Source organism: Tenebrio molitor, chromosome 1 (genome assembly GCF_963966145.1).
Source record: "Tenebrio molitor chromosome 1, icTenMoli1.1, whole genome shotgun sequence".
Lineage (NCBI taxonomy): Eukaryota > Metazoa > Arthropoda > Insecta > Coleoptera > Tenebrionidae > Tenebrio > Tenebrio molitor.
Window position 1 is genome coordinate 48,077,846 of NC_091046.1, and position 21,101 is coordinate 48,098,946.

General features: G+C 49.2%; 3 protein-coding genes across 15 annotated transcripts in view; 2 read left to right on the forward strand and 1 right to left on the reverse strand.

Moving 5' to 3' along the window:
* Obsc (Obscurin) overlaps positions 1-18,764 on the forward strand; it is a 29,846-nt gene extending 11,082 nt beyond the window's left edge. For 4 of the 12 annotated variants that reach the window (XM_069061845.1, XM_069061846.1, XM_069061853.1 and 1 more), the window contains 34 exons: positions 2,309-2,401; positions 3,211-3,510; positions 3,559-3,718; positions 3,770-4,339; positions 4,519-5,430; positions 5,573-5,785; positions 5,836-6,087; positions 6,140-6,281; positions 6,877-7,058; positions 7,106-8,512; positions 8,562-8,849; positions 9,040-9,225; positions 9,373-9,900; positions 10,083-10,364; positions 10,416-10,661; positions 10,711-11,079; positions 11,158-11,175; positions 11,284-11,510; positions 11,560-11,908; positions 11,962-13,150; positions 13,387-14,046; positions 14,097-14,423; positions 14,473-14,710; positions 14,761-15,342; positions 15,389-15,861; positions 15,908-16,129; positions 16,184-16,328; positions 16,378-16,685; positions 16,733-17,377; positions 17,427-17,715; positions 17,763-17,943; positions 17,995-18,220; positions 18,271-18,376; positions 18,448-18,764. In XM_069061845.1, the coding sequence (XP_068917946.1) occupies positions 2,309-2,401; positions 3,211-3,510; positions 3,559-3,718; positions 3,770-4,339; positions 4,519-5,430; positions 5,573-5,785; positions 5,836-6,087; positions 6,140-6,281; positions 6,877-7,058; positions 7,106-8,512; positions 8,562-8,849; positions 9,040-9,225; positions 9,373-9,900; positions 10,083-10,364; positions 10,416-10,661; positions 10,711-11,079; positions 11,158-11,175; positions 11,284-11,510; positions 11,560-11,908; positions 11,962-13,150; positions 13,387-14,046; positions 14,097-14,423; positions 14,473-14,710; positions 14,761-15,342; positions 15,389-15,861; positions 15,908-16,129; positions 16,184-16,328; positions 16,378-16,685; positions 16,733-17,377; positions 17,427-17,715; positions 17,763-17,943; positions 17,995-18,220; positions 18,271-18,376; positions 18,448-18,567 (12,435 nt within the window). In that variant the 3' untranslated portion in view covers positions 18,568-18,764. Of the gene's footprint in view, positions 1-2,308; positions 2,402-2,661; positions 2,835-2,861; positions 3,039-3,085; positions 3,511-3,558; positions 3,719-3,769; positions 4,340-4,518; positions 5,431-5,572; positions 5,786-5,835; positions 6,088-6,139; positions 6,282-6,876; positions 7,059-7,105; positions 8,513-8,561; positions 8,850-9,039; positions 9,226-9,372; positions 9,901-10,082; positions 10,365-10,415; positions 10,662-10,710; positions 11,080-11,157; positions 11,176-11,283; positions 11,511-11,559; positions 11,909-11,961; positions 13,151-13,386; positions 14,047-14,096; positions 14,424-14,472; positions 14,711-14,760; positions 15,343-15,388; positions 15,862-15,907; positions 16,130-16,183; positions 16,329-16,377; positions 16,686-16,732; positions 17,378-17,426; positions 17,716-17,762; positions 17,944-17,994; positions 18,221-18,270; positions 18,377-18,447 lie in introns of those variants that run through there. The other 8 variants (XM_069061857.1, XM_069061855.1, XM_069061856.1 and 5 more) reach the window with 8 other exon arrangements.
* LOC138141205 (ribosome biogenesis protein SLX9 homolog) lies at positions 18,724-19,597 on the reverse strand. 2 transcript variants are annotated; one of them, XM_069061911.1, is made up of 2 exons: positions 19,461-19,597; positions 18,724-19,406 (listed from the first exon to the last, which is right to left on the reverse strand). In XM_069061911.1, the coding sequence occupies exon 2, from the start codon at positions 19,403-19,405 to the stop codon at positions 18,794-18,796; it is 612 nt and encodes a 203-aa protein (XP_068918012.1). In that variant the 5' UTR covers position 19,406; positions 19,461-19,597; the 3' UTR covers positions 18,724-18,793. The 2 variants fall into 2 exon arrangements, with proteins under 2 accessions (XP_068918012.1, XP_068918013.1); XM_069061912.1 differs by having other exon boundaries at positions 18,724-19,409; positions 19,461-19,550.
* A 3-nt stretch (positions 19,598-19,600) lies between these two features.
* barc (RRM1_TatSF1_like and RRM2_TatSF1_like domain-containing protein barc) lies at positions 19,601-21,064 on the forward strand. Its single transcript, XM_069061898.1, has 2 exons — positions 19,601-19,736; positions 19,787-21,064. The coding sequence occupies exons 1-2, from the start codon at positions 19,664-19,666 to the stop codon at positions 21,004-21,006; spliced, it is 1,293 nt and encodes a 430-aa protein (XP_068917999.1). The 5' UTR covers positions 19,601-19,663; the 3' UTR covers positions 21,007-21,064.
* The last annotated feature ends 37 nt before the right edge of the window (positions 21,065-21,101 follow it).

The window sequence follows — 21,101 nt, forward strand, 5'->3', positions numbered from 1 at the left end:
TACATTTGCTTTCAAAACTTTCGTATAGGTACACATTCAAAATCAAGTAACGATTTTGTAAAATTTAAGCAGTGTGAACGGGTAATTTTGAGATTAGGTTAAAGATGACATTGACAGTAATTAAAAAAATTATGATCGGTCTTCTACTCACGGTCACTTCTAGTTCCCACCTCTTCTTTACTTATTACTTGTAGATAGAACAGTGCTTTTATTTAGCCCATCATGAGTAGCAACCCTTGTTATGTCTAATTTGGAAAGCATCAAAACTTTGTCTTGCTCTGTCAGTCGAGGCATTCTGACTTTTCAAAAGTTTAAATGTCAAAGTTGATTAATTACAATCCTGATTTAATACCTACAGAAAGCAAGTATACCTATACATATTGTTAAATTAAAGCCTCTGACAAATTAAAAACGAACTTATTTTCGGAAGGCGATCAACATAACTGTATACGAGTATTATGAATTATGAGTTTGATTCCTACTGCTTGAGTTTGCTTTTTCTTGATCAGAGCAGACGCAGAGCAGTATTTCCCCAGCTGCCTCCGAAACCACTGGCCTCGCCTTGTGGCGGGACATTTGAAATTTCGTCCAACATATGTATTTCCAAATTATCGTTGTTTTTTTTTTTTTGCCACAGGATGTATTGCAACGGTGGTTTTATAACTGAAAAACACTCCACTGTATTTTCTTGCCAATATGGACAAGAGTTATTACAGTATACATATTGGGATATTGGGATATAAGGAATCGAGGACGAGTTTGAACTTTTTCAACTTCTGAGATTCTGTTATGGCACTTAATAATCGTATAGTCCATAACGTTTTTCGCACAATCACTTATACGAAAAGAATTGACTTTCAAGTAATTTTTTTGACAAGAGTAGGTAGGTATTTTGAAGGCATTAAGTATCGTTGTCATTATTTACTTACCATTACCATTGGGGCGGTAAGTTCAAATTACTGATGTTGTCAACAACAGTGGTAGGTAAGTAGCTAGTAACAACACGATTGTGCGAAAAAAACGTTTTTTAACTTGACAGAATCTCGGCCAAAAAATTACATTTTACTACAAAGATCACAAGAAAAGCTCTAGTTCATAACAAAAAATAATAGCGATAACAATATTTTATTTTTTTGAGAAATTACACTCAGTTATTATAACGTGCGTTCAGAAGCTAATCCGTTTAGATCAGTCCGTACATTTTTTAACGCACTTCTGTTTAAGACGCAGTCGACGTTTTGTTTATTTAATTTGAAGTTATGTCGGTTAAGTAACGACAAGTGTGTGCCAAACTACAGCCAATTCCAAACGTGCCAGTTTTTGAAGAGCCGTACACTAGAAGTAAAAATTAAAGAAGCGAGATTAAAGAATTGTCGAACATCTTTCTTCTTCTCATGATTTAAATTAATTTTTAATTAATTGAGCACCTTGATTCAGTAATCAAGTATGTTTTCTTTGGTTTCATTTGCGGTGGTAAGTATCACTTCTTGGTCCATTCACTCTAGGTCATCACGGAACCAGTGGAAATGTCGGACCACCATTCACTTGAAATCTATTCTTCTTGTTCCTCCGTACCTACTCTTATCATTTAGATAAGGCTTGATGCTATTTTCATTTACAATAATTGTAATACATATTTCTTGCTAACAAAATTTAACACCCACTTACAGAAATAAACAAAAACCAGGGATTGTTGAAACAAGATTTAATAACCAAGCATCCTTCTAATTTTCACGATTTGGGACGACATTCAATTCCTCGAGCGCCTTGATCTGTATCATCGCTCATAATTTAATCATAATCATAATTTAACTACTTTATCCCACCATCCAATAGTGCCTCCTTCACCACTGCCGCGCAGTTCCTTGACAACAAGTGGTAGCTTTTCTTTTCTACGTACCTACTCACTCCATCACGATTTGATCTTTGGGTGGACGATGTCGTCGGACGTCGTCGCCGTAGGTTGTTGCGCCGCATTTTGCATCTTCCGTCTTCCACGGTCCAGAAACTGACTTGGTTCCGTCGGACAGCTGCAACGACCCACGTTTGATTGTATTTACGTCATTATTGTTGTGTAGTTCTTTTGACGGTTTACGAATAAAGCAGTAAATACAACTGTTTGGTATTTTTTCCACAACCCCTGGGAGATCAGCTGAAGCACACTAGTTGGCAGTGCGATTAAATTCCACAATTCTATTAGTCGCCCGCGATACATCTTTGGATGCCGACCACCGCTTGGCATCCCACGCTTCCAATTTCGCTTCCTAATTATGTGGTGAGCTAGCTAATTGTGTTTTTGTCGATTTAGGAGTTGTCACAACGCCTGGGCGACGACAAGACCATATCCGAGCATTTGAAACTCCCGATCCAACGCATCAACGACTATCAGCTTCTGCTGAAGGTGAGCCGATGAAAGAGGAACGTCTGTTTGTGCCAATAGAAATTTAAATAAATAGAGTTGTTTTCGTAGAGAGAGGTGATGGTAGACTGTGCATGCAGAATGGGCGCCGATCCCGAACCTATAATATATTTAGAGCGACGGAAATAGCCAGTGTTGACCCATTTCATTAAACGCCCACGATCAATGTCAGATCGACGCTTTTCCCACCAAAATAGTTTTTTCGGCGAGGGGCCCGATAATGTCAAGAACGCGCTGACACTTTTTGACACTTTGACTAAATTCGTAGTGTTATGGCAAGTCCTAATCCCGCGAGCGCGAGCGGTCTCGCCTTTTCGGTCAACACCGTCGCCGCTTGGATCGGGCTCGTGGCGCTAGTCCTAGTCCTACTCCTCGTCCTGCACAAACTATTCATCGCGAACTGTTGACCCTCAAGGTGAGCGATTGTCAGCAAGGTTGTTACGGTAAATCGTTAACGTTAGCCTGACCAATCAGATTTCCCCGACTTTTTCCAAATTCCCAGTGTAAGATGGTTGGCGAGTCACTGATCTTCTACATCGGCGTGATCGCTCTGCTCTGGATCTTCTACCATATCTACGTGCAATTCCTCCGACCGCGGCGTAACTCTTTCTAACTTTCGGTAAAATTTGACGTTAGTCAAAAGTCATACTGTCAAAATTTTCGTAGTCGAACATGCCGGGCGATATCTGCATCTACTACGTCGGCCTGATCGCCGTCGTCATCATGCTTTACTTCTTGATCGTCAACGTGATCCTCACCCGACGCAACTAAATTCAAATCGTCGCTTCCAGGAGTTGGTAAGGTACAGCGCTTGTCTCGGCGAAGACAACAGCGACCTCCAGAAGGCCTTGGAGTTGATGCTGAGCGTCCCCCACCGGGCCCAAGACGACAAGTTCACCTCTAACATCGAAGGCTACCGTGGGAGCATCCACAAGCTCGGGCGCCTCCTCGCCCACGACTGGTTCTCGGTCACGCTAGACGACGTCACCAAAGAGCGCTACCTCTTCCTGTTCAAGGGCAAGATCCTCATCTGCAAGGTCAGGCGCATCTCCGAAGACAGGTCGGTCTTCCAGCTTAAGGACATCATCCAGGTACGCCCCGCGCGCCTCTAATACTCCAATTGAAGTCGATCTGTTCAGTTGGATCGAGTCGGCGTCCAGGACCGCCCAGACGGAGAAAAAGTTTTGCAACTGAAAGACTTGCAAAACTTTGGACGACCGTTGGTCCTCACAGCTCACAGAGACCACATCACCGACTACTGGTTCAAAGAGATTACGCAGTTTTCACGTCTAGAAAACGGTAAAGGGGTGGGGTGGGTCGAATCAGGGGCTAAATCGAACACGTTTTCAGAAGCAGTCGAGGAATTGCAACTTGACGAGTTCCAGCTCGCGTCGCCAACCGCAGAACTCACAGAGTCCAGCAAAGAAGTCGAGCTAGTCCAGGAAGAGATTGTCAAGAAGCTCAAGACAAAGAGCGTCAAAAAATTTGAAACTGAGAAGACTCAAGTGGTAGTTGAAGAGAAAAAAGACAGAGACGTTGAGGTTGCAGCGGAAGAGATTGTCGAGAGACTAGTGCAAAGTGCGCCGACAGTAGAGGAGAAGGAACAAGTTCAGGAGGTGTCAGAAGTTCATAAGGAAGAAGACAGAGTAGAAGAGAAACTAGAGCAACGAGCGCAGGAAGCTCCAGTTGCAGCAGAAGCGGAAGTCGGACAAGCTCAGGAAGCGACACCGGTGAAGGAGCCTCCTGCTGCAGCCCACGTGGCGGAAGAACCCCATGTGCCCAAAGCTAGTGCCTTAGACAAGTCTAGTGTCGAGTCATCCTCTAGTGCGGTTCTAGCCGATTCTAGTGTAGGTGTCGAGGTTAATGTCGACACAGCCGACGACATGAGCAAGAGATACACTTCGTCCTCTGCGAGAGCAGGTTAGTTAGCAGCGCCGCCCATTGTCTGAATAAACAATTTGAATAATGTTGTTGTTTTTTTCCGTGTTTTGTCGTTTTTATATGTTCATCATTTTTGCACAACATGAACAAGTCACACATTTTTGACTAGTCACGCTTGCTCTGAATCGCACAAATCTATTGGGAATCTTCCTCCACAGAAGGCTATTCGGAATCGTCGTATAGCAGGAGGTCCCAGTCCACGTTTTCCAACGACGGACTCTCCTCCCGCTACGGCACCGATTCCATCGCCAGCAAATACAGTAGCGCGGAGTCCTCGTTAACGGGAGGCTCCAAATATGAGTCTTTGAGCTCTAAGTACGGAAGTTCCTACGACACTGGAGACTCGAGCTTCTCGAGGAGGTCGATCAGGGGAGAGAGCGAGGGGGACTATAGCTACTCGAGACATCCCAGACTCGGAGATGACGACGGCGACTATAACTACTCGAGGCGATCCATCAAAGCGGTCACTTCGGAGTACGGCGACGGGGACAATTACTCCAGGAGGTCGATCAGAACGACAGCCGAGGGCCTGGGCGATGCCGACTCGTACTCTGTGCGGAAGTCGATCCGATCCTCCGTTGAGGGTCTGGGGTACGGCGACGTCGGCGACGCCGAGTCGTACAGCTACTCCAGGAGGTCGATCGGCAGCGGCAAAGACTCGAGGAGCTACGGCAAAAGATCGGTTTCTATAGAGGAGGTGGGCGACTCCGGCAGATACTCTAGAAAGAATCTGTCCGTCAGAGACGACGTCGAGGAGGACCTCATGTCCAAGTACTCCCCGTCGAAGTACCTGGGGGAGGATCGGGAGGCGGAAGACGTGTACGCCAAATTTGAACGCAAGTACTCCAGAACCGACTCAACCGAAGGCAGAGCCAAGTATTCGAGGAACACGTCACTTGAACAGAAAACTTCCGAGGAAGATGTTTACGCCAAGTACACCAGAAAGTACTCCAGGACCGACTCATCGAAATCGCGCGACGAAGACGAGGAGAAGCCTCGAAAATACTCGAGGTCCGACTCTAATGAGAAAAAGGCCTACAAAAGAACCGACTCGGTGAAGAGCGACCGCGGTGAGTTTGACGGAGTTGAGCTTCCGCTTGATAATCCACCAGCAGGTCGACTTTTAACACTTCAACACTCTTCATCTGCACCTGTTCTGTCTATTAATTCGAATGTGGAGATGGTCGGTGTTTGATTCCCTCAATGTTTCAGAATCGTCCTCGATTCACAGCACTAGCGAGACCACCATTGCTAATGGCAAAGAGATCAAGAAGGAGGCCATCGAGAGCAGCGAGTCCATCTCCACTTCGACCACCGTCATCAAGGAGTCGTCCAAGTCGGGCAAGAAAATGGAAGCGGCACACAGCTCCAGAGAAGAAGAGAAGAACCGCTTCATCAAGACGATCCGTGGTGCCGACATCGAGCGTAAGTAACTTTCTCCACCGCTTCCGCTTTAACGCTTCGCACCACCGCAGCCGGTGAGTCCATCCGCTTTGAGGTCGCCCTCAAATCCAAGCCCGCTTCTTTCGTTTGGCTCAAAGACGACAAACCTCTAGACCTCGACGCCACAATGTTGGGCCGCATCCAGATGAGCCACTGCGACGAGACCCACCACTACAAAGTGGTGATTAATAAGGCCCACGTCGAGGACACTGGGTACTACACTGCTTTGGCTAGTGGCCCCCAAGGCACCGCTTCTTGCTCTGCGCTTCTCATAGTACACGAAAGTCGGTAGCAGTACCGATGATTCAATTCAATTCTGACAATTTTTCTCGTTAGTGACTCCTGAAGAACGCATCGAGAGGGCCCAGACGGACAAACCCGAGTTCACAGTCAAGCTGAAGGACACAGAGCTGGCCGAGAACACTTATCTGAGGTTTATGGTGAAGGTCAGAGGAGACCCCAGCCCGGACGTGATTTTGTAAGCTACAATAAGAGGGATTTCACAAATTTCGATAGTTTATAAGCATGTCTCGGACCTAATTAAAAGTAGTACCTACGAAAACCTGATAAAAATTGATGAGATTGCTCAGTTTTTCATTTTTTTGTATGTTTAGTTTTTGGATAACCAAAAATTTGACAAAAGCGTTTTAGAAAAAATACATAATTACAATTAATTCATGAAAATTGCATTGCAAATAGTGCATAAAAATATACCTAAACGTAGTGAGGTATACCTACAATTTTAGTTACAACGAAGTTACAACTAACCTCAAACTATGCACCTGACGTTTGTGTGGATAGGTGCCAACCTATGAAAAATGTTACAGTGTTACACTGTTGCGACGTTTAACTCTAAACATAATTAGTAAATTTGGCAATGTATAAAACACCCTTTTAAGTAATGCGTAAATGCAAGGCGGGTAAATGGCAATTGTGTGTTTTCAAATGTAGAGCGCAGATATTTAAGAATTTCGAATTTCTGATTTTTTTTGTCAAAAATTCTATGTCCAATGCATCCTTAAACAGAAGAGTAGGTACTCTGAAGGAGTGAAGGTACTAATTTGCAATTTCAGCTTCAAAAATGGCGCTATCATCGAAAAGAGTGACCGCTACGAAGTGATCCGCGAACACTCCGATCGCGGCTTCTACGAACTCCTCATCCCGGAAGTAAAAATGTGCGATGCGGGCTGCTACAAGTGTGTCGCTTCGAACAAATGGGGAGAAGAATCATCCGAAGCAGTCCTCAAAGTCACCAGTAAGTCCCAATGATTGTTTGTTTCTTTCTTAATTCGGCGGTTTCAGCGGAGGATTTGCATAAAGACATGCCCGAAGGCGAGATCCTGCCCCCCGGAGAGACTGCCGAGTTCCAGTGGAAGCGAGACGGAGCCCCCTTCGAACCCGACGAGCGCTTCAAAGTGCTGATGGGCGACGACGAAGACTCACTTGCCCTGGTCTTCCAGCACGTCCGCGCGGAAGACGTGGGGCTGTACACCTGCGTAGCTCAAACTTCCAGAGGGCACATCAGCTGCAGCGCCGAGCTGACAGTCCACGGCACCGTCAACCAACTGGCCCGAGAACCCGAGAAGCCTCAACTGATAATAGAGAAGAGGGAACCTGTCGTGGCAGCAGGTGGTTCTGCCATGATCGAGCTCCAAGTCAAGGGCTACCCCAAACCCCAGGTGAAGTGGTCGCACGAGGGCAAACCCATCGAGGCCGGCGGCAAGTACAAGTTCTTGTACGAAGACGAGGAGACGATGTCTTTGGTGATCAAGGACGTGCAAAAAGAGGACGCCGGGAAGTACCAGTGCACTGCGGAGAACGAGATAGGAAGCGACACCGCGGAGATGACGCTCACGGTGAAGCTGCCTCCGAAGCTTAAGAGCAAGATCGAAGACGTGGACGCTCATGCGGACCTACTGTTGAGAGTTCCGGTCGAACTGGAGGGTAATCCCAAGCCTACGGTGATCTTTTACAAGGACGGCAAAGAAATCAAGAAAGACGAACGGGTCAAAGTCGTCGAAGAAGGCGACAAAATCGTTCTGGTTATCGAGAAGACGACGCTTAAGGACACCGCATCCTACTCGGTGGTGGCCACCAACGAACTGGCCCAGATCTCCCAGTTCTTCAACATCAACGTCCACACCAAGCCCAAGATCTTGGAGAAGCTCGGCAAGGACAAGATCGTCTCTCAGGGAGAGAAAGTCGAGTTGAAGATCAAGATCGAGTCCGAACCCGAGGCTGAAGTGAAGTGGTTCAAGGACGACGCTCAGATCACGTCGAGCGACCATTACGTCATCAAGAAAGATGGCGACTCTTACATCTTGCGAATCACCGGAAGCGTGACCACCGATGCGGGTCGCTACAAGGTCAAAGCTGTCAATATTCACGGATCTGTGGAAGACGACTTGTGGATCGATGTAAAGAAGGCGCCCAAGATCACCAAGGGACTGCAAGATATGACGGTTACCGAACACGACACCAATGTCACCTTCGACGTGAAACTGGAGTCGTTCCCCAAACCTACCGTCAAGTGGTACCTCGACGAGATGGAAATCACCGAGACCAAGACGGAGTTCACCAGAATCGAATCGGACGACGGTGCCAAACTTGTCATCAAAGAAGTGACCAGCGAGCTTTCGGGGAAATACACTTGCAAGTTGAGCAACGAGTGTGGCAATGCCGAGACCAGCGCCAAGTTGACCGTCAATTGTAAGAAATGCAACCGTAGCTAGATTGTCGACTGATTTGGTTTGTCCAGGTGCTCCACGTATTTTGAAACAATTGAAGGACACTACGGTGGAAGAGGGCGCCACACTACATCTGGAAGTGGAAGTCGACGGTTGTCCGACGCCTACGGTCAAATGGTTGAAGAACGGTCGCGAGGTCTCCGCAGATGCAAGAATCAAGATCAGCAGAGATACCCAACGCCAAGAAAACTACAACCTCGCCGTGAACCTCATCAAGCACGAAGAAGAGGGGGAGTACGAAGTGGTGGTGACCAACTCGCTCGGCACCGTCTCCAGCAAGAGTTACGTAACAGTGCACAGTAAGTATACCTGGATGGAGGAAAAGATTTTTTGACGGGTGGTAACACAGATAAGTAAAGTTTTTCCCCCACAAACGATTTTGTAAAATCGAATTTTTGTCATTCCCTGTGACGTGTCTAGTGACGTTGCTTTCTCTAGCCCCGATCATTAAGTGTTCTTACCGTATGATCCTTCACTAACCAATTGCAGAGGTAACCCATACCGATGCTATTGAGGTAGATGAGGAACCACCCGGTAAACTCAAAGTGGAAGTTGTCGAAGAGAGTGAACCACAAGCCGGGCAACTTGCCGAAAAAGAAGAGATCGAGGAAGTAGGTAGAGAAGAGCCGAAACGGGTCGAAGTTGACGAAGTCCAAGAAGAGAAGCCGCTCAAAGGTACAGTAGCCGGAGTCGTAAGTGTTGAGTTGGTATCGCGCAACAAACTCTCAAGTGACAGAGTCTTGCTTTGCGATGCTTACACGTGCTTATGTCTCTGGAACCGTCCGATAGAGACTCTTTTAGTAACAGTTCACACAAGAGTAGGTGCCTTAGCTGAGAAGGTAGAAATCGAAGAGAGGGAAGGTGTCAGGGTGACACCGGAACCTATAGTCGAGGAACCTCCGTCGCCGAATGTCCTTCAGAGAGGACACTCCGACATTTTGGAGGAGTCGGAGCTGGTGGAGAACGACGAGGCGAGCAAGGTGCAACACTTCGCCGAAGAAGAAGTACCAAAGGCCAAGTCCAAACGGGCCAAATCTATCCAGATCGAAGAAATCGAAGAGAACGAGCAGTTCCCCGATGAACCAAAAACTCCAGTAGAGACAGAACTCCCAAAGAGAAAAGCCAGTAAAGCTACCGCGGCCACTCAAGAAGAAATGGAGTTAATAGAGCACCAGTTGGAAGACAAGCAGAAAGAAGTGGAAGAGGGTCGAGTCCAAAGACAGGATAGCCAGAAGGGTACTAGAGAGTACGACGGTGAAGAAGACGAAGAGTTGGAAGCTCTGCTGAAGAGGGCCCAAAAACAAAGAAGTCTCGTCGAAGAATTACCAAAAAAAATTGAAATTGCCGAAGGTACTGCTCTTCTCACACTAAACACACAAAATGTACAATACACTCTATTAATTCTGTGTGCATTACTAACCGCCAGCTTTCTAAAAATTCACGTCGTTGCTCTTCCACTCAAGGTAAGACGATCAGATGGACTTCGGAAGACTCATTGGGGCTCCGGTTCTAATTCGGTTTCTCTCGTCTAGCCAAACCCACCATCACCGACTCCAACATGAAGGACAGCTCACGCCCCGAGTCTTTGGATGTCACTTACATCGTCAAAGGCACGTCAAGTCCGCCCCCCAAAGCTACTTGGACCCTCAATGGCAAAGAAGTGAAGCAGGACGCACACCTGAAGACGAGCCAGACCGGCGACGAGTTCAGATTGGAGATCAGCAAACTGGAGATGAAGGACGCGGGAACTTGGGAGTGCACTTTGTCGAATCCTTTGGGAGATGTCAAGCAGCAAGCGGTACTCGAAGTTACACGTAATACAGAGATTTAGGTGAGGGAGTAAGGTTTTAAGGGTGCATTTGTAGCGGAGAAGGAGTTGCGTCGTCCTAAATTGAAGCAAGGACTCCAGGACCAGACCGTAGTGAAGAAAAATTCGGTCACTTTCAAGACCGTAGTCGTGGGAGATCCGGTTCCGGTGGCGACTTGGTGCATCGACGGCAGGGAGATCACCAACGCGGAGTACGAGAAGTACAAGATCATTTTGGAAACGGAAGATCACGAGATTCAAGATGGCTTGAAGGAATGCACCTATTCTCTGACGATCCCCAGATGTGAGTACTCGTAGTGCCAATTGGGTCAGTGTCAAGATCAAATCGTCAGGTGATAGATGCAACGGTGGGAAGTACTCGTTCAACGCCAAAAATAAGTGGGGAGAGTGCGACAGCAGCGCCCAACTCACCATCGTCTTGAGACCCGAGATCGAGGGCCCCCAGAACGTTTCAGTCATCCCGGGAGAGGCCACGGAGCTCATATGTAAGATTCAATCGAACCCTGTGCCGGAAGTCACCTGGACCAAGGACGACCAAGCGGTCAAAGCGACCGAGAGCGTCCAAATCGTCGCCGACGTTGCCAACGAGACTTACAGGATCATTTTCAAGAAAGCACTAATGTCCGACGACGGATATTACAAGGTCACTGCCAAAAATAATCTTGGCGAGAGCTCGGCCGAGGCACGCCTCAAGACTGTTAGTAAGTAGTGTGCTTGTGAAATGTTGTCCCTGTTTTGGGGTACACGACCGTGACTCATCTGCGACTTTGTTTTTACAGAAGAAGCAGAACCCTCTAGTAAGTGTCCACCAAGTTTCCGCCTCTCTCTGTGCTTAATGTCTAACCGCCATTCGCTTTAACCTCACTCTTTTCGCTTTTGCACGGTACTCACTGATGCGATTCTAGCCGAAAAGCCAACGATCATCACCGGCTTGACCGACGATCAAGTCGAACACACCAAAGAGATGTCGGTGATGGTGCGAGCCGATGGCTTGCCCAAACCCGACATCAAATGGTTCCTCGACGACAAACCACTCGTCGAGGACGCCAACCACACCGTCGAGACGCACAAAGAGGCGCAAGTCACCAGCACTCTCACCGTCAGCAACTTCAACCAAGCCGACTCCGGAATAGTAAGTTTGCCCAGGCGGAGGCGGTGCGCGATTGAACATGTTGTTGCAGTACAAAGCGGTGGCGGCGAACGTGGCCGGGGATGCCGAGACCGCGGCTCGCATTGTCATGGTGCAGACTTCTCCGAGCTTTGGGAAGAAATTGGAGCGCTCCGAGGACGTCAACGAGGGAGAGCCGTTGGAGCTCAAGGCGAAGATCAACGGAAGTCCCAAGCCTACGGTGGCATGGTTCAAAAACGGCGAACCCATCGACGACGAAAGGGTCAAGACGACGGTGCTGCCCGACGGGACCGTGAAACTCAACATCGAGAAGGCCGAACCTGGTGACAGTGGCGCCTACAAACTGGTCATCAAGAATCCCAACGGAGAGTCGTCATGTCTTTGCGCCGTTGCCGTAGCTCGTAAGGGCCCAACTCGCATCTTCGGGCAAACAGTTTATCATATTTTTCTGTAGAGAAACCCCAAAGACCCAAGTTCCTCAAATGCTTCAAGGACGCCAAGATCGCCACCGGCGAAAGCCTCCGCCTCGAGGCCACCGTCCAGGCGCACCCTCCCCCGGAGATCAAGTGGCTCAAGGACGGCGTCCCCGTGCGTGTCTCCTCGAACGTCCACTTCGAGATGCACCCCGACGGCAAAGTCGCCCTGATCGTGGACTGCGCCCGTCCGGAGAACGCCGGCAAGTACGAACTCGTCGTCTCCAACAAGTACGGCGACGCCATGGGAGAAGCGAACGTCGAAGTGGAGAAGAAACCCACCAAACCAGAATTCCTGACTCGCCTCTTCCCACAGACCGTCGTGGAGGGCTTCCCCGTGAAGTTCGAAGTGAAGGCGGTGGGTCATCCGCCCCCGAAGATCACTTGGTCGAGGAACGGCGCCGAGGTGATTTCCGACGCCAAGCACGTGAAAATCTCGGACTTGCCGGACGGTAGCAGCGTCCTGGTGTTGGACGCCGCCAACCAGGCCCGCGACGGCCTCACCTACAGAGCCATCGCAATAAACGACGCTGGAGAGGCGGAGACCAGCGCCGCCCTCACTGTCAAACCGGCGAACGACGATGATCGACCGGAAGAAGAACCCACCTTCTTGCATCCGCTCAAGGACGCGGTTGCCGACGAAGGACAGAATCTCGTGCTGGCGGCGCCGTTCGCGGCGAATCCTGTTCCAAGTGTGGAGTGGAGCAAGGATGGAGTGCCGTTGGAACCGTCCGATAGGATTTTGTTCACTTGTGATGGTAGAAAAGTCGGTCTGGAAATTATCAATGCCGTACCATCAGATGCTGGTCAGTACTCGGTCACCATCACCAACCCGTTGGGAAAAGAGTCCTCCGAAGCCAAAGCTACGGTCCATAAAGTCTTCATGCCGCCGTCTTTCACCCAGACTTTCACAGATTTGCAGCAACTCCCAGGACGCGATGCCAAGTTTCCGTGCAGGGTTACGGGAGTACCGCAACCGGAAGTTACCTGGTCGAAAGACGGAATCCCGATCAAGGAGTCCGACAAGTTCCACATCAAACGAGAGGGAGATTTGTGTTGTTTGTACATCCTCAATTGCGAACCGGACGATGCTGCAGTTTATAGAGCCACCGCCACCAACAAGGAGGGAGAAGAGATCTGCACCGCTTCATTGGAAGTGGTCGATCAGATGTGAGTAGTGTGTGTACCCGGCGCATCCGCCATTTTGGAATAAAACATTTGTTACTCCATTTCTTGACGTGTGTTAAAATATGTCTATTAGAGAATCAAAATGGCGGCAAATTACAAAAAATATTTGCGAGCAAGTGGGCTGGTACTTGGTTTAGTTAACGTTAAACTTGCACCTGCTTACTTTGCCCGCTTGAGTACAGATTCGTTACCTACCATTTTATCGTTCGTTTGTGCAGCAAAGCCCAGAAGAAGATCGAACCTCCCACATTCCTGAAACGCATCGGCGACACCGAACTCTTCAAGGGCATGACGGCCAAATTCACGGCTTGTGCCTCCGGCTACCCGGAACCCGAAGTCGAATGGTACCACAACGATCACAAACTGTTCCCCTCGAAACGCATCAAGATGGAGACGGATCGTGCCGGTCTCCTTCGCTTGACGATCTCCGACCTGGACGAGGGCGACCTCGGCAAGTACACCTGCAAGATCACCAACGAGTACGGCGGCGACATCTGCCACGCCAATCTGAACCTCGACGAAGGCCTCGAGGCCCGAGCCAAGCGCCCCATCACCGATCAATACTCCGAATTCGACAAGTACAAGAGGAGCGGTGCCCCGGTACCTCTCTCCGACCCGCCGATCATCTCGCAGATGACGGACAGGCACTGCACCCTCTCCTGGAAACCGTCGATTCCTTCGGGACTCAGGTCTCCAGTTACCTACCAGTTGGAGATGTGCGAGTTGCCCAACGGGGATTGGTTCACCGTGCGGACGGGGATCAGGAGTTGCACGTGCGGCGTGCGCAACCTGGAGCCCTTCAGGGACTACAAGTTTAGAGTGAGGGTGGAGAACAAGTACGGTCTCAGCGATCCCTCCCCCTACGCCTTGACACACAGGTGAGTGTCGGCTCTGTCGGAGTTATTCGTTGAAGGTTTGGGTGTCGTAGGGCCAAACTGGAGCTGGATTTGCCCAAATTCGTGCCGTATCTCCCTCCAGAGATCGACTTTCGCCCGGAGACTTCTCCCTATTTCCCCAAGGACTTCGATATAGAGCGCCCGCCGCACGACAATATGGCTCAAGCTCCGAGATTCTTGCGACAAGAGCATGACACTCAGTACGGAGTCAAGGACCAGAACACCAATCTCTTCTGGTTCGTCTACGGCTACCCCAAGCCCAAGGTCAGTTTCTACTTCAACGATGAACCAATCGAGAGCGGGGGACGTTTCGATATGAGCTACACTCGCAACGGACAAGCCACTCTCTTCATCAACAAGTAAATAAAGAGTGGGAGGAAGACTTCTTGTACATCGATTCTTTTGCAGAATGTTGGACAGAGACGTCGGTTGGTACGAAGCCGTCGCGAGGAACGAACACGGAGAGGCCAGACAGAGAGTCCGTCTGGAGATCGCCGAATTTCCGGAGTTCATCCGCAGGCCCGAAATCCAATACGTCATGCACAGGGGCAAAGGCCGCTTCGACGCTCGAATCGTCGGGGTGCCCTATCCGGAGATCAAATGGTTCAAAGACTGGAAACCTCTGGCCACGTCCACCAGGATCAAGGTAAAAGAGGAATTCATTTTCGTCCAGTTGGATCCAGCGGTTTCTTCTAGATCCAATTCATCGAACCCGACACCGCCATTTTGGTCATCAACGACATCATCAGCAAAGATGAGGGTCTGTACTCGGTGAGCGCGCGGAACGTGGCCGGCTCCATCTCCAGCAGCGCCATGCTCTACGTCGAAGACAACGACCTCGACTACAACATCCACACGTACAGGAACCTGGCCGAGATGAAACCGAAGAAGAAGCCTTTGACAGACGTGTACGACTTAGGTGATGAACTGGGTCGCGGCACCCAAGGAGTGACCTACCACGCCGTGGAGCGACTCAATGGACGCAGCTACGCCGGTAAGGTGATGCATGGGCGCGGAGAACTCAGACCCTTCATGTACAACGAACTGGAGATCCTCAATCAGCTGCGCCACCGCAAACTGATCTCCCTCCACGACAGCTACGAGACCAGCGACTCCCTAGCCCTCATCCTGGAACTGGGAGGCGGAGGCGAGCTCGTCAAGGACTACCTCCTCAAGCAGGACTACTACACCGAAAGGGAGATCGCCGGATTCATCAGACAGCTGCTTCAGGGCCTGGAATACATGCACGGCCGGGGCTTTGGCCACATGGGTCTCAACGTAAGTCCCCCGAATCGCCGGGCCACGCTCACGTCGTTTGTTTCAGATCGGGGATTTGTTGATCTCCCACCCCGGAGGAGACGACCTCAAGATCACCGATTTCGGACTGTCGAGGAGGATCACGATGGGTAATTTGGCCCCGCTACTGTACGGAGTACCGGAGTACGCCAGTCCCGAAGCCGTGAACGGAGAAGGAACCGGTCTGGGACAAGACATGTGGAGCGTAGGCATCATCACCTACATCCTCCTCTCGGGACGGTCTCCCTTCAGAGGTAACGACGACAGAGAGACCTTGAAGAACGTCCAGGCCGGCAAGTGGACCTTCGACGAGGATTGGTGGTTGCACATCAGCGCCGAAGCCAAAGACTTCATCTCGAAGCTCCTAGTCTACCAATCCGAGGGCAGGATGGATGTCCACGCCGCTCTCAGACATCCATGGCTGGAGCGGGCTGACAAGATCTACTCAGACGAATACAGGATCAGCAGCAAATACTTGGAAAGCTACTACAAGCTCTTCAGGTGAGGACCGGTACCGTCGAGAACCGTGTTGAACGTTCGCTCGTAGGGAGTGGTACGACAATGCCTCTTGCAAGAAGTGGCTCCGTCGTCGCACCCTCGAAAGCGCTTTCACTCACCCGTCCAGGATGGTCTACCCGCCTGGCGAATACGACTCCCCAAAAGTCACCCCGTCACCCGCCAAAGCTCCCAGATTGCCCACCTGGGAGGATCTGATCCCCGCCAGGTCGCCCCTCAATTACGAGATAGGCGCTTTCAAGTCGGAGAGTCAGTAAGTGTTCAGTTGAGGCTAGATCGAAAGGATTTTTACTTAATTTTTTTGTAGTTACCAAAACGGACCCGACACTTATCTGTTACAACTGAGAGACGTGGACTTCCCGGTGCGCCTCCGCGAGTACATGAAAGTGGCCGGGAACAGAATTCCAAACGCCGGTTTCATCATCTCCGACGAGAACGGCTTCAACTGGAAGGTGCGATTTGTTCGTTTTATTTACAGAGGTGAAGACTGACGTTTTGCAGACACCAACGATCAGGGAACGTCGCCGCTTCACCGATATCATGGACGAAGAAATCGACGACGAGAGGAAGGCGAGGATCAACCGATATGGCACCAGCGAGAGTTCTTCGGGGATCCGGAGACTGAAACACGAGCTGGGCTCACGTCTCGACACCTACGTGGAAGCCGAAGCCTATCTAGAGAGCAGATATGACGGCCGGCTGCCCTTCTTCAGAGAGAAACCCCAGATGATCGCTATGGTGGAAGGACAAGACGCCGAGATGACTTGTTTCGCTGTAGGGGAGCCCGAGCCGCTGGTCCAGTGGTTCAAGTGAGTAAAAACTGTCGGTTGGACTCGTTTAAAATATCGTCGCACAGAAACGACTCGATCATCGCCGAATCCCACCGGAACAAGATCGAGACTGACGAGCAGGGCCGGTCCCACCTTAGGCTGACCCCAGCGCTGGGCTTCGACCAAGGCTTCTACAAGGTGGTGGCGCGCAACAAGATCGGGCAGACCGTTGCCAGAGCCAGGATCGTCTTGGGGGCCGTCCCAGACGAGCCGGACTCGCCCGCGGCGAGCCAAGTCTCCGACTCTGAAGTCTTCCTCACCTGGAAGCAACCCAAATTCGACGGAAACTCGCCGGTTCTTTGCTACAGCCTCGAGTACAAACTCGCCGATGCCGTTGACTGGATCAAGCAAGCCGACAATATCGACCACGAGTTCTACTTCATGAGGGGGCTGGAGCCGAGCAAGACTTACATGTTCAGATTGGCCGCCAGGAATGCCATCGGATGGAGCGACTTCGGGGTCCCCACGGGACTGATCAGGACCAAGGAAGAGGGAGCCCCCAAGATTCACCTCAGTCCAGCCGTGCTGCACCTACAGCAGATCACGGACAGCGGACAACAAGTGGAAGTCGAGATCAGCACGTACCCTGACTACACCAAAGAATCGCAACCTGTAGAGTGGGAAAGCGGCAACGCTCAAGAAAACTATGACTTCATTTCGGAGATATCGAGGTAAGGTGGAGACTCCTGGGTCCAGATTTTGGTAGTAATTCGTTGGCAGAGGTCGGTTCTCGTCGGTCCTGAAGGCGATCGACAAGCGCTCCGATGCCGTCGTCGTCGCCAAAGTCCTCGAGCTCGGCTCCGACAGAGCCGAAGAAGTCGAGGGGGAGTTCGCGGCCCTCAGGTCGCTCCGTCACGAGAGGGTTGCGGCTTTGTTCGCGGCCTACAAGAGCGGTTCGAGTCCCGTCGCCGTCTTCATCTTGGAGAAGCTCCAAGGCGCCGACGTTTTGACTTACTTGGCCACCAAACACGAGTACAGCGAGCAAACCGTCGCTACCATAGTCTCACAAGTAAGACGCTTCCGCCGGTAAGACTTGTCTTGTGAGTATGTTTTTAGATCCTTGACGGTCTGCAATACCTTCACTGGCGAGGCCTGTGCCATCTGGACCTGCAACCCGACAACGTCGTCATGTCGGCTGTGAGGTCCGTCCAGGTCAAACTGATCGATTTGGGTTCGGCCCATCGGGTCACCAAAATGGGTACCAAGGTTCCAGTCCTCGGCCATCTCGACTACATCTGTGAGTCGGAGTCGAAACGAGGACGATTTGAAATTGTTTGAATGTTTTCAGCTCCCGAGGTACTCAACGAAGAACCCGCTTTCCCTCAGACGGACATTTGGACGGTGGGCGTGCTCACGTACGTCATGCTGTCGGGGGTCGTACCGTTCAAGGGTCAAGATGAGAACGAGACGAGACAGAACATATCGTTCGTCAGGTACAGATTTGAGCATCTATACAAGGAGATATCTCAAGAGGGCACCAGGTTCTTGATGCTCCTGTTCAAGCGCCAACCAAAGTATTTTTTTTACGAACCAGGGAATTCTCTTTTGATAGATTCTGTTTCAGCAAACGACCTTCCGCAGAAGAGTGTCACGAAAACAGGTGGTTGCTACCGACGGAATTTATGATTAAAAAACGGGAACGAGCTATTTTCTTAGGAAACAGATTGAAGGTGAGTTTTTGCAAAGATAACATTTTATTTCTTGCGTTGTTTGCAAAAAAATCAATACAAATTTTGTTCAGGAATATTCGACTGAATATCATCACGAAAAGGCTGAACTCGCTCAGGACATCACATCCAAACTCGGAGGGAAATTCAGTAGGTCCCACAGCATACAGGAAGAATTGTTGACTGCGCCTTAGGCGAGTAATTTAGAATGTATATATTGTTTATATTATGTTGACTGCTGAGTTACACTATTTAAAAAACTTAATCGCTCAGAGGGTTATTTTTGTGTTATTTTCATTGTACTTCCAACTAATCTGTTTGACCAGCAAAAATAGATACTTTGACGTTACTATGATTTAAAAAATTTATTTCAATAAAAGACTACAATTTACATGTTTTTTTATTCCTTTACCAAAAACCTCAACTCCTTTTTTCATTGTCAAGCATCGCCTTGACGTGTTGCGCGATCGCCGTCTGTGGGTCTTTTTGGTACTGTTTGTTCTTGAAAATGTGTTGAAAAAGCTTGACACCTTGCAACTGGTTTTTCTTCAACTTTTTCGTCTTCTCTATTCCTTTTTTCTTCTTGGGTTGGGCGCTCTGTTTACCGTACGAAACATTCGCTGTGCTCTTCAGCAAACTATCCAAAGAGGGCAAGGCATCACGTAAGGGGTTCATGTCACCCACTATAGGCGTTTTTTTTCGCTTCTCGCTCAACTTGTTTTGATTCATCATCTCGAACTTCTTCAAAAGTATCTCCCTGCGCATTTTCAGTTTGTCTTTTTTTGTTATGGTCGTTCCCAGCTCCGATTTTGCAGATTTGAAAGATTTCACGCTTCGGACGTCATCAGAAAGGTTTTTGTTGAGTGAGCCAACGTCAATGTGCAAACCTTCAAACATATTTTCCTGCGGCTTTATCAACAGTTCTGGGGTTGTACTGACTTCCGCCAGCCTCATTTTTTGATCGAGAGAAACCTGAACTGGAGTTTTTGCCTCCAAATGAAACTTTTTCCTCTGCCTGCGTACCTTTCCCATACTTCTCCAAAAAGAAACATTACTTTTTTTAACAAATCTAAATATAAAAACTTACTCGGAACAATTCTATTATATAAACTTTAGCACAATAATATTTGTTACTTAAATTTTTGAGGTTAGGAATCACGTCCAATAACGTGCATCTGACGGAAGTTTGACAGACAACGATGAAAAATCTAACCTACAAAATGCTAAAATCAAAAATATTGTTGTAATAATAATTATTCTCAATGTATTAGCTTTCTTGAATTGTGTACAATGGAAGAGGAAAACAATGCACCAAGCGAAGACGAAAATGCTGAAGATGCAAAGAGTCCTAAACTTGCTACAGGTACGTATGCGTAGATGACTTGTTATTTTTATTTAATTGGCTTGTTTTAGTCGAGGAAGAGGCAAAAACTCATAAAGTGGAAGAGACCGCCGTAAAGAGCGAAAGTCCAGCTGCGTACGATCCGAAAAACGTGCATTACGAAGGGGAATTGGCGGTTTATACTGACCCCAATACCGGCACTCAATATGAATGGTTTTCGGCGACAAACGAGTGGCGCTTGAGGGAGGTTGTCTACTCGTTTGAGGGCGACACCCACGTTTACACAGATAAAGACGGTGTGAAGTATTTTTGGGACAAAGAGAAGAGCGCGTGGTTTCCCCAATTGGACGACGATTTTATGGCGCGATACCAGATGAGTTACGGTTTTACGGAAAACGCGGAACAAAAAGACGAACCGACGGAGAAAAATGAACAACTTCCAGAACAAGAAACACCAAAAGCGCAGGGGGAGAAGCGGAAAGCGTCTGAACCGACGTGGTTTGACGTCAATGAGATGGAAAACACCAAAGTGTATGTGAGCAACTTACCCACGGACGTGACCGAGCAAGAGTTCGTGGATTTGATGCAGAAATGCGGACTCGTGATGAGGGACCCTACCAACGGCAATTTTAAAATAAAATTGTACAAAGAGCCTGACACAGGTTTTCTCAAAGGGGACGCCCTTTGCACCTACATCAAAATAGAATCGGTCGAACTGGCGCTGAATTTGCTGGACGGGTCGGACTTTAAAGGGCGAAAACTGAAAGTGGAAAGGGCCAAGTTCCAGATGAAGGGCGCATACGACCCCAAACTGAAGCCCAAGATGAAGAAGCGGAAAGAGAAGATGAAGCTGAAGAAAATGCAGGAGAAACTGTTCGACTGGCGGCCGGAAAAACCAGTTGGGGATCGAGCAAAGCACGAGAAAATCGTCGTTGTCAAGAATCTGTTCGATCCCTCGATCTTCGACACGGACGTGGGTCTGATCCTCGAGTTTCAGGAGGACCTGAGAGAGGAAGTGTCCAAGCTGGGCCAAGTGCGGAAGGTGATAATTTACGACCGTCATCCGGAAGGGATCGCCCAGATCAACATGTCCGCGCCCGAAGAGGCCGACGAGGTGGTCAAGCTGCTGAACGGAAGGTGGTTCATGAAGAGGCAATTGATGGCGGAGATTTGGGATGGCAAAACCAAGTTCAAGATAGCGGAAACGGACGCCCAGATCAAGGAGAGGTTGGACAACTGGGACAAGTTTCTGGAGGAGGACAAGCCGAAAGGCGAGTCGTCGGTCGCTTGAGCAAATTTTATTTTTATGTAAATCACCGAAATTATTCAAATAAATAGGTGTAGAGGTTTGGCGCCTAAATTCAAACACACATCCTGTCATCTGTG